The sequence below is a fragment of the Eublepharis macularius genome, chromosome 16, assembly GCF_028583425.1.
Source record: "Eublepharis macularius isolate TG4126 chromosome 16, MPM_Emac_v1.0, whole genome shotgun sequence".
Taxonomy (NCBI): domain Eukaryota; kingdom Metazoa; phylum Chordata; class Lepidosauria; order Squamata; family Eublepharidae; genus Eublepharis; species Eublepharis macularius.
This window is the reverse complement of record NC_072805.1, coordinates 13,271,850-13,287,992: the sequence shown is the minus strand read 5'-3', so window position 1 is coordinate 13,287,992 and position 16,143 is coordinate 13,271,850. Positions and strand designations below refer to the sequence as shown.

Sequence of the window (16,143 nt, the reverse complement as noted above, 5' to 3'; positions counted from 1 at the left end):
CAGAGCCTCGAGGAGGCGACGTCGCGTTTCATGCCGAGGCGATAGAGAGGAAATTCCTAGAGCTACTCCGTGCTGAGGCAGGCGAGCCGGCGCGTTTGAGCGCGGGCGCTGTGGGCGCTCAGGCATCGCGACGGGCAGCCTGCGTTGCGCGCGCGGTGTGTGGAAGGACCCGGAGCTGGCTGAGGCGATGGCGGGCGTCTGAGCGCGGGCTGTGGCGGCGGCGAGGTCTCGGGGAACAGGATCCGCTGCCATCCGCGCCGCTCTTGCGGGGAACGCCGCCAGAGTCCCCGCCGGCGGAGTCGGGATCTCCGGCAGGGCCGAAGGGGGCGGCAAGGCCCGCGGCTTGCAGAGAGATCAGCGCTGGCGGCCGTTACTGAGCGACGCCAGAGCGGGAAGAAGCGAGGCCCTGCTGCGGGCCCACGTGCGGCCTGCGCCTCCGTGCAGAGAAAGAGGGTCTGTATTGCTGGCCGCGGCGCCCGAGCCCATTGCTGGAAAGTAAACCTCGCGGAGTTCACTGCGGCTTCTTCCCCAAACGCGTGCCTGAAGGGCCTGGCAGCCTCCAGGGGAATTCGGTCACAGAGCTCACCGGATTTCTCCCGCTGCAGACTCCGTCCCCAAATCCGTATGAATTCCCCAGACCGGAGTTGGCAACCCTACTGCGCTATTGATTGTTACTCCAGTCTAAGCTCATTGGTTTCATTTGGCTTAGGCTGGAATCGCTCTTCTTAAGATTGCCCTTGTAGTTGCTGCTCCCGGCAGTGGATGCCTTGGAGAATGCTTTGAATGCATCCCCACTCCCCCCTTCGAGTGGCTGCCCCTGGGCTGTGAGCACTCCTGCCCAATATTTTTTTGCCCCCGCCCCTTCCAGGTTCACAATCTGCTCTGGTGTAGAATGAAATTAGAATGTATTTTTAAATACTTGTTTAAGCCGGACTTTCTGGAGTATGGGGGTATGACTGGCACCTTTTAGGGGGGAGCTAAGTCCTGCAGGTGGAAATTGGTGTAACTTTATATCGGAATACTAACACTTTTTATTTTATTTATTAATTTATTAAACTTTTAGTATGCTGTCTCTGCAAGCAGACTCAGAGTGGAGCACAACATAATAGTATAACATAAGACTAAAACAATGGTAGCAGTTACAGTTACATTCAACATCAGCTGAGCACACACAGTGCATCCCCCTTTTCTAAATATCAGGGCCTGTGGGGCAGGGTGACCATCCACCTGATGACAAACTAAATCAGGAGGGCACAGTGGTATTTTTTTTAAAAAATAGCACTGTGTTTAATTACACTTTCATTCTGCTTTCCCTCCGAAGCTCAGGGCAGTATGCAGATTGTTTCCTCCATTTTATTCTGGTGATGACCCTGTGAGATAGTTTAGACTGATGAACAAGAGGGTCTTTCCAAGTTCCCCCAACAAGGTGCAAGAATGAATGGGAATTTGAACCTAGATCTTTCCAGAGCCTAGTTCATCCACACGTACCTGATGATTTTTCAAATGGTCCTAAGAGAATTATTTTTGCTTAAAACGTAATGTTGTTGAGACTGTTTTTCATGGATTTATTTAGGCGGTGACTCCTATTATGGATGCTGTTTTTTTCCTTCCAGTTCGTGAATCCCAGCTTCACTGCATTTTGTTTTACTACGAATCTTTGCTGTTAGACCCAAATTCTCTTGTTATATTTTGTAACCCATTTGCTGATTGAATAGTTTTGTTTTGCTTTCCTGTCTTTGCTGTTAGATTCAAATATTGTTATCATTCAGATGTTGTGGCCTGGTTATTGATTAACTGAATAGTTTTATCATATGTGTAATCAATCTGCCGTGTGCCTCAGTGAGAAAGGTAGACCGTAAGTGAAAATAAATAAAACAAAATCAATAGCAAATAAATCTTAAGAGCTGCAAAAGACTGGTGGGAGATGGTCATAAAAACTAATGTTAGCAGAGGTCAAGTGTTTCTGTAAGGTTTTTTAAAGCTTGGTTTTTGTTGTAAGCTCAGAAGCAGGACTCTTCCAGTTTTTCTGATCATTGAGCTCCTAAAGCTATTTGGAGTCCTGCTCAGCCCTTTCAGGAAAACTTTGCTTCCTTTGATATGATCATTTCTACTTTTAACAACGGGCTAACCTTGCATAACCATTTTACTGCGCAGGACTGGGAAAGAGCATCTTATTTTGACTTTTTAGACTTGGAAACATTCCTGTGAGCCAAACCCTGAAATATTTTTGAGCTAATGTGCATTTATCTAAGATTGTGAGTACTTTTCGCATAAAATATGTAGAACTGTTCGATGTTTTTGTTTCTACCAGGTGGACTGAGGTCAGGTGAATCCATAATCTGTCGCCACCATGTTCCTTTACAATCTGACTTTGCAGCGAGCCACTGGTATCAGCTATGCTATCCATGGCAACTTTTCAGGTACTGGGCTTAATGTTACAGTGTTTGTGTTTTCTAAAGCTGTATATTGTCATTATTCTTAAAGCAGCAGTGATGTCAAAAGGAGGAGAGCGGAAGGGGACAAGAAATGGATGCCAGGGAACACATCGGCACCACACGGGGGTTTGCTGGCTTGTGGAATAGGAGATTGAGAGTATTTGATGCATTAGGATGCTGGAGCAAAATGCTCTTCAAAAGTCATGTGGTTGTTTAGAGGACCACCAGCCACAAGTTCAGGAATGTGACGTCCTGATTTCTGGTCTGCTCAGGCCTGCCTTGTAATTAGAGAACAGCTGTTCTTATGTTCTCTGTTTTGTCTCTTGCAGTAATGAAAACGTCTTACACGAGAACGCTCGAGTGTAGAGAGATGCAGTATTAGCCAGGAAGTATAGTTTAAAAATAAAGTCTGAGGCTCTGTCAATTTCACTTCTCTACAGAGGCTGCAAAGATGGCTCTTCAGAATGTTTGTTAATTTCCTCTTCTCTTCCCTGATGGGGAGGTGAAATCGACAGGGCCTTTGGGGAGGCAAAGGGGAAATTAACAAACCCTCTGAGGAGCTATCTTTGCAACTCTGTAGAGAGGTGAAATTGATCGAGCCTTTGGCTCTGTCTTTTTAAACTATGTGGCTAGCATTGCATCTCCCCACGCTTGAGCATTCTCGTGTAAGATGTCTCGTGCAGAGAGGCTCCCAGTCTGTTGGGTGCCTTGGAACTCATGTGCAGTGTGAACAGTGAGGTCCTTAGATGTCAAGCACTGATGCCTTCTGATGCTCCTTCCTCATGGCAGTCCTCTTTGTCTTTAGTTACTAATTAGCTTTTCTTTGTTCCCTGTAGGTACCAAACAGCAAGAGATTGTCGTTTCTCGAGGGAAGATCTTGGAATTACTTCGCCCTGATCCAAACACTGGAAAGGTTCATACCTTGCTGACGGTAGAAGTGTTTGGAATCATCCGTTCCCTTATGGCCTTCAGGTTAACTGGAGGAACCAAAGACTATATTGTGGTGGGCAGTGATTCAGGACGCATTGTTATCCTGGAATACCAGCCCTCTAAAAATGTGTTTGAGAAGATTCACCAGGAAACCTTTGGCAAGAGTGGCTGTCGCAGAATTGTCCCTGGCCAGTACTTGGCTGTGGATCCTAAGGGACGAGCTGTCATGATCAGTAAGTAGGCACAAAATTAATGAGCGGAAGGCTGAAAACATGGTCAAGGAGCTATTGAGGAAGTATTTTACCCATATTGCACCAGGATGGGGCTTGGGAAGATTGGCTTTTCCGAACCCAATTAATCTGCTGGTGGCTGCAGTGATGTTTTAATCACTGGTTTCCTAACTTGCTGTTAGCTACTGTGCAATGCAAACTGGACGTGTTCTCAACCAGCCAGTGTGACGAAGAACTTTGAAGCCAGTTGTAATTCTGAATACTTCCTTATTTCCTTACGGTGCATGCTTCTGCAATTGTAGTCTTAGCTTGGGTTGTGTAAACTGAGCTAGATCCAGTGGCTTAAAAGTAAAAAAGACAGCCTGGCTCCAGTTGGAAGAGAGGCAATTGAGTTCCATCCATTTGGTGCAGTCAGTTTCCCTTGGCCTGAAATGATGATTAGGTATTCATGTCTCTTCTCTGAAATACTCCGTGAAGACATTGGATCCATTTCTGATCAGGTTCACATTGTAAGTACAGGTTTTCCATTTGTATGCATCTGCCAAAAAGACAATACTTAGCAGAAAAGCCGAGTGGTAGATGCAAAGAAGGAATCAAATAAAATGAATGAATGGGAGCGTGCAATTAAGTGTTAACAATAAAAGTGGCTTATAAAAGCTGTCCCTTTAGCTTAAGTTTATAATGAGCCTCTTGTGATGGTATAATAATTAGGCTAAGGAAGTACCTGCTTGCCATGAGAACGGGGGTACGTATGTGAGCAACAGAACACTGCCCTTCCTTTACACAGGGTTGCCCTCTGGTGACTGCATGTGAATAGCGCTCATTCTGTCTAGCCTTAGAGAAATGGTGGTGCTGTGTCATTCTGCAGAGGGTTGCAGGGCTTGCAGGCTGCCCTTCTTACTGTTAGTTTGGGGCCGTGCTTATTTGCATAGCTAGTTTGCCACTCGGGCATGCAGAACTCCTGGTGTGGAAGGTAATGTTTCCTTTTTTTTTTGACTGTAGGTGCCATTGAGAAACAGAAATTAGTTTATATCCTGAACAGAGATGCCGCGGCTCGACTCACCATTTCTTCTCCATTAGAAGCCCACAAGGCGAACACCTTAGTTTACCATGTAGTTGGAGTAGATGTTGGGTTTGAAAATCCCATGTTTGCTTGCCTGGAAATGGATTACGAGGTACTAAGAAGATGGTCTCTCAATTAGTACAACTTAGCCAAATGTTTGTCTGCTCTGTTCGTCTTGTCTTACGTGCAACTATTACTTAGAAAAACTTTGTTCCATCTTTGCATGTTAATTGTCCAAGATTTTCATTATTAGACTACTCATGCATCTTTTTGTATGCTAGTTGTTGTTAATAATGTTTCTTTAATCCTGTAAAATAGGTATCGGTAAACTTGACTTTCTGATGATTGCCCTTCTAATAGCAAAATACCCTTTTATTAAGTGAGCACACAGCTTGAGTTTGCAGTAGCAGCTTGACCTTAAGGCTTGTGGTAGGTCTTCGTGAAGAGAGGTGTTACAGTGGAAAAAGCCATTAGTGTGTCGGACCAGAGAGACCAGGGTTCCAATCCCTCTTCTGCCATGAAGCTTACTGGATGACCTTTGGCCAGGTGCTCCTTTGTCAGCCTAACCCTCTGTGCAGGGTTGTTGTGCGGCACTGTGAAATGGCAGTGTGGAGAACCATGTGCATGCCTGAGCTTTTAGGAAGAGCAGGATAGAAGTGAGATTGATAGACATTTTATGAACCTTGAGATCAAGGGATTTTCCTTGGGATGCTTGTTTTTGTGATACTCACGTTACGTGACTAAACATCTGTGGGGCAGAGAATCATCTCACACAAGAGTTCTTAACGTGTGTTATATATTATATTTCTGGCAACGTTTAGAGAGGTTAAGAATTCAACATGGCCTTTTTGAGGTGAGGAGGAGAGAAGGATGTGTATGGCTTGCAAAGTTGAGAGCTGTAGGATTCTCTAGTTGCTAACTGCAAGTTGAAGCTAGATAGGGAGGGGGGAATCAGATTGCATACCTGAACACAGAGCCTTGCTACACCACCAAGTTCAGTAGCAACAGATGCCAGGAAGTTTAGTACAGCCTTCAAAATAAGGTGTGTGTTGGGGGGAGTCCCCCTCTCCTCCTCCTCCTCCTCTCTGCTCTGTCTCTGCTCCATTCTTTTCTTGACCAGAAGAGCATCAAGTGACAGCAGCCCCTGAGGAAACAGCAGAGCTCTGAAGCATGTGTCATAGGAGAGGAGAACATCTCCATAATGCTTTTGAGGGTCTTAGCAGAAGCTCAGTGCATTATTTTGGGAGCTGCCATTCTTGGCCACGAAGGGCATTAACAGGTAGGCAGCTTTGGGAATGATGGGAGCCTAGGTGTGCTTGTATGAAGGCAGCTGGTGCTTTCATTGGGTGAAGGGGTGAGTGTTACATTGGAGGAGATCTCTTATTCAGGCTTATCTGTTGTGTGTGTGTTTGTTACATATGTATGTTTTTAAGTTTATGTAGATTTCAAGTGTTCCTGTCTCTTAGTCAAACGGTGAAATTGATTTCTAGCTGATTTTTAAAATTCTCTAGGAAGCTGACAATGATCCCACAGGAGAAGCAGCAGCCAATACCCAGCAGACATTGACATTTTATGAGTTAGATCTGGGATTGAACCACGTGGTCAGGAAATACAGTGAACCCTTGGAGGAACATGGCAACTTCCTTATAACAGGTACCACCTTTTCCAATAAGCCAAAATTGCTGGTGATAATTTCATGCTTTGATCATACTTGATTTGATATTGGAGTAGAGATGTAAAATTTTAGGAAATGTTTGGAACAGTGATGAAATTTTTTTTCTCCCCCTGGAAAAATGGACATTTGGGGAAGAATTGAAGTATACACAAAAATATTTCTTCAGTGGTCTCCCAGATTTCCATATTTTTCCATGAGGGGAAGAAAAGCTGCTTATGAGTCTGGGACACGAGCAGAGTTTGGAAGGAGGGGGGGGGTGGTCCTCAGGCTGGCTTACCTAGCTGTTTAAATGTGGCTGAAGAGAAAATATTTTCTGTTAAACCCTCGCTCCTTTATGTTTTCCCCCTCCCCTTTCTAGTATAAAAAAAACTTTTTCTAATTCTGTGAGTGATCAACAGGAGCTTTCAGTTGATTTCTCATAAAACGTTAAATGTTTTTTAGTCCCTGGAGGTTCTGATGGTCCCAGCGGGGTGCTCATTTGTTCTGAAAATTACATCACCTACAAAAACTTTGGTGACCAACCAGATATTCGATGTCCTATTCCTAGGAGAAGGGTAAGAATCTCTTAGACAATCTCTAGGCAGTTGGAAGAAAGAAATTGGGAAATTTGTATGCTATGCATTCTGACACACACATGAACCGAAAAGTGCAGAAAGCCTAAAGTAATAGATTCAGTTTTTGCTCACAAATATACCTTGGAACCCTTAGTTGCGGCATTGGGGGTTCGTGTCTCCTGTATGCCTCTGTCTGCACCTCATCTTACCAATCCTTCACTTTCTTCACTGGTTTGTGAGTTGTGTCAGTCCCTGGCAGGTGGATCCCTCAAGTCCCTCTGTAGTGAACACATGTTGGTTCCATAAGTACTAGCTTTATTAGAATCCATACAGTTCAGGTCTGCACTCCATCATGGAGTTTGACAGAAGTGACAATTCGGATCAGGCAATCTCTATTATACTTCATTTTCCCGTGCTTCAAACAACTGTTAGAGTTTTGGCGCGCAAGCTTACATAAGTTCTGCGAGAACCAACTTAGTTATGACTATGAATCAGACAACAACGATTCCCAGCATCTGGGGAGAGTAGCTGAAACTGGCGTTTAGACACTTCAAGGTTACGGCTAGCCAAGACGTGCATATTTCTCTAAGATAAGGGAGAGGCCCTTGCTTAGGTCCTCAGTAACATCTGCACTACAGTTATGCAGGAAGAGAGAGAGACAGAGTGCATATAAATTAATACACAGCAGCCTGGCTTTATCATAATGGCAACAGTAGTCAATGACAAGTGTCAGCAACACAATCATGGCATGTATGTAGACAGACAGACACGACAAGTTGACTCAGAGTGTGGAGTGTCCATGATGTCCTCCTCTGATCATTATGCTCTTAATAAAAAAAACCTCTCTGGAATCTGAAACTGCATTGAAAATGTATCTAAAGCTTCCATTTGCTGATGTCTAGTTAGTTGAAGAGAGGTCTTTAATACTTTATTAAAATACATGTACCCAGTCTTCCTCAATATGGCATGTGCAATAAATTCCAGTCTGTCATTGCACAACTCAGCTGGCCCTTAATAATAAAAGGGCTTGGGCAGGTCTCAATCCTTTCTGCAGGTAGAAGTTCTTAAAGAGCTGTGGGTAAAGGGGAGGGTGCATCTGAGTAGCTGATCTTGCTTAATCCTGGCTCACGTTCTCCCCTGGGAAAGCAGCCACATCTGAGGTTTAAGCAGAAGGTCTTATGACAGTGGCTTTAGCTCCCATAAGGATGGAGGAGCTGCTCACATCTGCAGCACAGATGAGTTTGCATCTTTGGGAATAGGCAGCAGCCTGATGTGATGAGGTTATGTCTCTTCTCTGAAGTTTGCCGTGGAGATGACATTCCCTTCTGATCGAGCTGCCATAAAACAGTTGCATTGGAAGCGAAAGTTTACTGAGAAGTGTTCCTGAACGCTTGCATGAGAGTCTTGCAGAAGTGAGGATAGTTTCATGCCAGAGAGGTACACAAATTAGAGTAAGAGAAGTCAAAAGGGGGGGGGTAAGCAGCAGGAGATGAGTTTTTGTGGCACAAGTGGAGTGAGGAAGGGGGATGTGAGGAGAGTGGGGAGGTACTGGTGACGGATGGACAGTTTTTATAAAGTGAAAGGACTAGATGCTTGATCTTGATGTGGAGTATGTGCAGAGCTAGTACAAAGAGTGAAAACATTGGCCGTGGTGGGTGAAAGATGAGGTTGCCAGAGGAGTCTTGCATCTAATGGGAAGAAAGAAAGAAGCCAGCAAAATGGTACAGAGAGAGAGAAATTTTGGAGATGTTCAAAAGGAATACATAGTAGGATTCAGTGACTTGCTTGGTTGATATAAGGAGAATTAGTTAAGAGGAAACCAAGTACCTCAAAGATGATTGGGCAGTGGTTGATCTCCCAGTAATGCTAAAGAAAAGTACTGGAGGGAAAGGAGCTTGGTAGAAAAATTAAATAAGAGTAAAGTCGTCCTGGAGAAAGTGTTTGGCGACTGCAGTAAGAGCTGGATTCTGCCAGGAAGAAGGATGGGGAGGTGGTGAGAATAAGTCCCTCACCCAAAGTGTTAGCGTGGCAGGCAGCTTTGAGCAACGATACAGTCAGGCTGCTTTTTGCCTTTTGGTGCCTGATGCCATGTTCCCTGTGACAGAATGACCTGGACGACCCTGAAAGAGGCATGATCTTTGTCTGCTCTGCTACACACAAGACCAAGTCCATGTTCTTTTTCCTGGCTCAGACAGAGCAAGGTGATATCTTCAAAATCACTTTGGAGACTGATGAGGACATGGTGAGTCTGGACAAGCCTTTTGCTGGGGTTTGAGTGGGAGAGAATCTAGATCGCTTGACTGAGCCAATCCTATTTGACTCACACAATAACATCTTGGCGGTGGTGGTTGTTGCAGGTCACAGAGATTCGACTGAAGTACTTTGACACCGTTCCTGTTGCTGCTGCCATGTGTGTCTTGAAAACGGGCTTCCTCTTTGTCGCTTCTGAGTTTGGCAACCAGTAAGGAAAATCTCTTAATTTCCTTATCTGGCTGTGTCGAATGTTCCAGTTTGGCATTCTGCAAGCATACGTACACCCTTAGCTGCCCTTAGGACTCCCCTCCTTCAAATCTGGTGATTGTTAGTGTGGGGGAAGTGGAAGAGTAAGAGAAGGAAGCCCTGCATTCCTGCATCCTGTCATGGGGGAAATGAGGGGATGAGTAGCTAGTGGAAGAGCTGGGGCAGCTGCTGGAAACCTGGGTTCCCTGTAGGTTTTAAAATTCCTGGTGGTCTGCATATGACTTGCTTCAGACCAGATACTGAGGTCGGGGTGTGAGTGTAATCCCAAGGGTCTACAAAGTAAGGACGGACTTGACAGTCAGCCCCAAATTTATGGTTGGCAGGATGTTGCCTCCCACCCAAAGGGGAAAGGGATATGTCTGGCCCCTGACTTTGGGTTGTAGTAGAGCTGTAGCCATTCAGGAGGATGCTTTAATAAAAGGATACGGGATGATCATTCATCTCTGTGCCTAAAGAGAAGAGCTTGTCCTTAGTTATTCACAGGTGCTTGGAGTGCCTTGGGCATGCAGTGCTGATCCCCTTCTCCAGTCGTACTCAGGAGGACGATGGGGCTTTTTCAGTGTTGCTGGAAAGGGCTAGGGGGCACTTAACATGGGCAAGCCTTCTGCTGTAATTGAATGCTAAAAATGTTGCTCTTTGAGTTTCAGAAAATAAAATCATTAACATTTGTTCAGCACTTGCAGAATGGGCAGGACTAAAATTGTAGTTAGTTTCCATTTTAAAAACGGTGTTTGGCATGGCCGCTGTTCTTGCACTGCACCTCCAGAGAGTTGGTCACCTCATGGTGTGGCACTTCTATAACTGGAAGGAAAAGAACAAAGGCTGTACAGCTCCCTGTACTGTTTGTCATGCCTAGAAGCAATTGGACGAGGGCTTTCAGTACAAACCCCGTGCACTTCCAAGCAGAGCTGCTCCAGTCTAAGCCGATCCAATCAGTGGGCTGAGACTGAAGTAACTCTGTTTAGGATTGCACTGTTAGTGCTTTCCTTACTCAAGGCGTTTTGTTCAAGCAAGCAGAAGCAGTCTTAGCTCTTGCCCAGAACTGAAATAGTAAAGTGATTGCTTGGATCCAACCAATTTTTCCATTGGTGAAAAATGGAGGGGAGGCTGCCCTCTTTGACCACCAAAAAGGCAGTGCTGGAGCTCATGGGACCTACATGGACAGAAGCCATGTGAGGTAGGGGCTGGTAGTAGGAAAGGGAATTGAGAGAGACAAAGTGGGGGGGAAACTTGGCTGGAGCCAATCCATTGTGAGGCTTTCCTTCATTGATAGCACTCCTGCAGTCTCCCTCTTAATGTCTGCCCCCCCCTCCCAAAGTAGGTAGTCATGGCGGTCCATACCCCAAACCAGCATCCGTGTAATATAGACCAACCAAAATAACACAATATAGTGTGCAACCTTTAGCACAAACCAGAACTTTTAATCACTCTGGATGTTGTTCTTAAAAAGGGAGCAGGATCTGTCAGGTCTCTTCATCAGAATGCTTTGCTAACCTCAGTGGGTGTAGGATGTAGCTAGTTGCTCTTGGCATGCTGGGAATGAGAAGCAGAAAACAGAAGACTTCCGGTTGAAAACTTAACGAGTAGCTGATCAAATATGTCTTTCATTGGTAGTTACCTGTACCAAATCGCTCACCTGGGAGATGATGATGAGGAGCCAGAGTTTTCCTCTGCCATGCCGTTGGAGGAAGGAGACACTTTCTTTTTCCAGCCACGGCCGCTCAAGAACCTGGTGTTGGTGGATGAGCTGGACAGCCTGTCTCCAATATTGTGCTGCCAGGTATATTGGATTCTAGTTTGCTTCTGTCCTGTATCCGCTGTGATTAGGCTGCTGCATTCACTATTGTCTTCATATGTTGAGCAGTGCCTAATCAGCTGTACCTTGGCATGACTTCCTGGGGCTTCTGAAGCGCCATGCCTCTTGGGTTTATTTTGCTAATTGTGCTTCTGTGTCCCTCTTGTAAGGTGAGCAGGGATGTGTTTGGCATTTAGTTCCTTATTAGAAGCCTCATGGCAGCAGAAGTACAAAAACAATGTGTTTTGGAGAGTGATGTGTCCTAGATCACCCATTGAGCTGAATGGCTGTGTGAGCTGTTGAATCTGATCTTCATAGTCCTAGTCTCCCCCAGATCTTTGTTTGCCATCTTAATTTTTCTACAGGATTTTCTGAGGGCCTAGGAAAGGAAGCAAGATTGGGTCTATTTATCCTTCAGTCTGCATGGAGCAGCATTATAAATCTGCTAACTTAACTGATGTAGTTCTTCCATCCCTGCCAGTTCTTGGGACACTTTGCTAGAAGTGGGTGTCTGAAGGGAGATAATTCTGTCACAGCAGTAAGAGACAGCCACTGGCTTCTCTAAGTACAGATAACCAACGGGACAAAAGATTCAAGAACAAATCTAGAAGTTGGCAGCCCTGAAGCAAGTAGCTGTCTTAAATTCATAGTGCTGCACAATATCTGGCAGATATGAAAGTGTGCAGGGTTAGTTCAGTGTGCTCATGCTCTGCCATAACCCATTAAATGGTGCAGCTGTATTCAGATTAAGTTTCAGTGTCTGGTTGACATTTTACAACTTGCTCTCCCCAGCTCTTGTTGTGGGAGAAGTTGACTTGGTGACTGACAGCCATTTACCATGGTATTGTGTGCTACTTCCTGGGAAGTTGTCTGTCCAGCCAGTTGCAATATGACTTTTCCCACCAATCTGTGAGTTGATACCAAAAATCCCTGTGCAGTAGAAGTGGTAAAATATGTCTCATTATGTGGCAGAATGACAGATTGTCTAGGCAGTTGCTGTAAGATTAATTTATAGTAAATGTTTGAAGCCATCTGATGATGTGGTTAATTTTAACAAAGCCTTGAGCTGCTACTGAAAATATTCTCAATCTGCTCACACTTTCACTGTGTACAATAATAGTATTATAATAATTCATATGCCATTCATAACCATTAGAGTAAAATGTGATTTTCCAGTATGCTGATCTAGAGGGAACAGCTGATTTTAGTGGGGCGTTCCCCCCCCCCCCCGTTCCTTAACATTGGATCTGTTTGGCTTTGTTGGCAGATAGCTGATCTTGCTAATGAAGATACACCCCAGTTATATGTGGCCTGTGGAAGGGGACCTCGATCATCGTTGAGGGTCCTCCGACATGGACTTGAGGTAAGACTCCTAGTGGTTGCTAAATATCTGCCATATGTTTTGTTGCAAGTCACGCAGCTGTAGGGCGACAGCGTTAAGGGATTCTTTTTTCCCCCCTTCGGGTTGCATCTTTATTCTGTCGCTCCTGTTGAACAGACAGCATGGCCTGATATTTTAATCTGCCCAAATCTGGCAGGAGCGTTGGGGTGCAATTATTTTCCACAAACAGATCAATGCCTTTATGAATTTGCTTCTGGATGTTCATCTCCTGTGAGTTGTGGCTACCTCTGTGTTAGCTGAGAATGAATTTGCTGATTTTATTTTGAAGCTGGTCACCATAAGCTGGGTGATGTACAGTTGAGAGAAAGTCTTAATTTATGTCCACTGTTTGTTTTCCCCCTCTTCAAATGTATATGCCCTTATCATGACCCATCTAGACAAATTGCCAAGTTACACCGTTAGAAGTTAGGCAAGACCTATAGCTTGACTGAAAAGCACGTATTTTATAAGTAGAAGGTTTACTCCCTGACATCTCCCATGCAGAGGCCCTGGCAAGAGCAACTGGGGTAGACAGTACTTTGCTTGGTAGGCCAATGGGCTGATGGTACACAGCAGCTTTCTAAGTTTATAGTGGTGCTCATGAATGGGGGCTGTGGCTTCAGTTCTCTCCTTTGCAGTGCCAACCACTAGGTTGCTTTATTTGCTGTAGAAAATATCTGGTCTAAGCTTTGAATATCAAATGAAATGTTTTACCCTCCTAGGTATCTGAGATGGCCGTCTCAGAGCTGCCTGGTAACCCCAATGCTGTCTGGACAGTAAGAAGACATGTTGAAGGTAAGAGTCTTACTGTGATATAAGATGCCAGGAAAAGGTCGTGCCAAATTAATACACTCGACATTCAGAGTCGGGGTCCAGAATTTCGCTGGTCATTTCAGAGCCATCTTACTTAGTTCAAACTGCCGGCAACCCAGAGTCTAGAGAGTGTCCGCTTCTCCAGATCAGTTATCAGGACTAACTGCTGGCATTAAGTTTAAAAATGCAAGTTTAAGTCCTGTTTTTAGAAGTAATTGGAAATGTGATGTGGAAATCACAAAGCAGGCCAGTGAGTGTGGAGAGAGATCTGCAGTTTGTGAGGTTTGAGAAGCTGTTTGCAGATCCTCTGCCTGGAATTTCTCTTAGTACGCGTTGGCATCAGCTTCCCGTTATGTGGACTACAAAGAAGCACGTGTTGTATGAAAGGAACCGTGTTGGCCTGTGCTGGGGCAATTCTGGGAAACGGCTGGTGATGTGATGTGTTCTGTATTCTGCTTGGCAATGTTGCTGTTGAAAGTCACGGGCACAGATGTCCTTAGCTGCTTTTATTGCTTTATCACTGACATTGGATCAAGTTCCGAAGCCCGCCCGCCAGGAATTGCCTCTGTGGGGCAGCCCTTGGCTTGCTTAACCAACTTCTGTTTCCAGCGCCCAGTTCCTGAAATCAGTGCCAAGCCTGATGAAACTGTGAGCTGAATTCCAGAGATTGCTTCTTAAGGCAGGTTGCAGTATGATGTGGCTTGGCCCGACAGTGGAAGAAGGGGCATTTAGTGCCTAGGCTTTCACTGGTAGCAGTTATTTCTCAGAATGCCTTCATGGACAGCCAAGAGAGAGAAAGAAATGGCTTAATTGCAGGTGGGATTTTATGAGGAGGGGCCATTGCTACGTGGTAGAGCACCTGCTTTGTATGTGGAAGGTGGCTAGTTTAATCCTTGATTTAAAATAATCTCGGGTAGCAGGTGTTCAGATAGTCTCCTTGGGATTCTGGGCATTACTGTCAATCAGTTGATAGTATTGAGTTAGGCAGACACTTGGTATAAAGTGGCTTTATAAAGCATACCGCCCATGTTAATTTTTTTAATTGCAAGAAATGTAGTGTCTTGTTCCAACAGTTTTGTTTAAGTAAGAGCTGAAGACAGCAGTTCTTCCCTGTTGATTTCATTTGGAATTTTATGTTATTCCACTCCTCCCTTTCCATATAAGAAGTATTTGTAGTTACAAAAAAGGGGGAAAAGGCTTAAATGTTGAACCTAAACAAAATAAACCTCCCTAATTGCAAATGCAGAAGGCATATATGATGGTGTGTGTATAACTTGTTCGTATGCTATTTATGACACCATAATTGGGTCACGCTTTGGTGGCTTTTATGCAGGACCTATGTGTTGCTATCGAAGCTTTTCCCAGCTGCAGCCCAGCATCTTCCTCAGAATATTTTCAGCATTTCAGGCCTTGATACGCAAGAATTGCTTGATATCTACTTCCTTGTTGATGGCCTGATAAGGCTGCAGAAAGTTATGTTATGGTTTCCTCTTCTGCATTTGCTGACTTTTCATGAAGCAGAACCTGTTCTGTACAGATTTCTTTCTCATGTGATAATAAAACTGTAAATATGTTGCATGTAGACTTTAGCGTTTCATAAATAAAGATGCTGGCAGGCCCAGTTCTTACATTACCGTATAATGGTGTAGAGATACCCCATGAAGAGACTTTTCATTCGCCAGGTGTTGGAATGTGTTTCATGGCCATGCTTAAACATCAGTAGTTTGCTTTGGCATGGAATGTACCACTGTTCCTCATCTTGTAATGGATTAAAGCAGCAGAAAAGTAGTACGAAATTACATGGTCAAATTGGTTCATTGCTAGCATGTCATCATGTCTGTGTACCTGTCCTGTAATTCTGAATTTCCTTCTTCTCCCATGTACAATAAAGCACTTCAAGACAAATACTAACCTTGGCTGGTATGTGGTGCATCATACTACCAATACCAAGCCTTCTTTTTTCTTCCACAGGTGGCTGGTGGTGGAGGTGCTGATTCCCTCCCACAGGTGTGTACCTACAGCTAGGGGCCTTTGCACTGTGGCACAGGTTGACCAGGAAAGAGAGAGGCAAAAGGCTCTTCTGTGTTCTTACCACAGACACAGTCCTATCAAACTTTCTACACATGGGCAGGCATGAATATTTGTGCCTTTTATTGCCCTGCCTACAGACCTCAGCCTTTCCTCTGAGGTTTTGGGATATTTCCATCTGTGGTTGCTACTGGCAACAAGCAAGCCTGTTTGGGCAGCCTGAAAGGGAGTTGTCCTTGTTGGGATCTCGGTCCAAGTGGGAGCCGGAATAGGGCCGCCCCATTCTGTCGGCCTGCTTGTGCTGAGAGCTCAGGCATTGTTTGAATGCTACGAATTGGACTTACTTGGCCATGTTGGTCTGGAGTGGGAGAGACAGTGGGCTTGGCAGGTTTTTTTTAACTCACCTGGGAGAGTCCTCACCACTACCCAGGTGGATGGGAGGCAAGGGTACGTGCCTGTATGGTGGTGATTATGGTGTGTTTGTGCATGGCACTCCCCGCCCCCCAGGTGTTTTGAGTTGGTGAACTTTTCCCCTGGGGGCTTCTGTGCTATGCTTACGCCAGTGTCCAAAGTAAAGGGTGACCTGGTAGTAAGAGCTGCAGTAGAGGAAGCATGATGAGGGATTAGCCTCAGATGAATAGCCTCTTCCAGCCCTTCCTCGTCCAGGGCTACACTAGTTACTGTGCCAGTAACCTGTATAGTCTGAAGTGAACACCAGA

General features: G+C 45.0%; 1 protein-coding gene and 1 non-coding gene across 2 annotated transcripts in view; both read left to right on the top strand.

The window, feature by feature from the left end:
- The first annotated feature begins 94 nt into the window (after nucleotides 1-94).
- Nucleotides 95-16,143, top strand: part of SF3B3 (splicing factor 3b subunit 3) — a 35,252-nt gene continuing 19,203 nt past the window's right edge. Inside the window, exons 1-11 of the mRNA XM_055000364.1 lie at nucleotides 95-453; nucleotides 2,312-2,420; nucleotides 3,272-3,598; nucleotides 4,598-4,770; nucleotides 6,170-6,311; nucleotides 6,775-6,887; nucleotides 8,992-9,129; nucleotides 9,245-9,348; nucleotides 11,022-11,187; nucleotides 12,470-12,565; nucleotides 13,306-13,378. Of these exons, the coding sequence (XP_054856339.1) occupies nucleotides 2,351-2,420; nucleotides 3,272-3,598; nucleotides 4,598-4,770; nucleotides 6,170-6,311; nucleotides 6,775-6,887; nucleotides 8,992-9,129; nucleotides 9,245-9,348; nucleotides 11,022-11,187; nucleotides 12,470-12,565; nucleotides 13,306-13,378 (1,402 nt within the window). The 5' untranslated portion in view covers nucleotides 95-453; nucleotides 2,312-2,350. The remainder of the gene's footprint in view (nucleotides 454-2,311; nucleotides 2,421-3,271; nucleotides 3,599-4,597; nucleotides 4,771-6,169; nucleotides 6,312-6,774; nucleotides 6,888-8,991; nucleotides 9,130-9,244; nucleotides 9,349-11,021; nucleotides 11,188-12,469; nucleotides 12,566-13,305; nucleotides 13,379-16,143) is intronic.
- On the top strand, nucleotides 4,018-4,099 carry LOC129344356 (small nucleolar RNA SNORD111). The gene has a single exon (XR_008598385.1). It is a non-coding gene; the product is annotated as a small nucleolar RNA SNORD111 (small nucleolar RNA).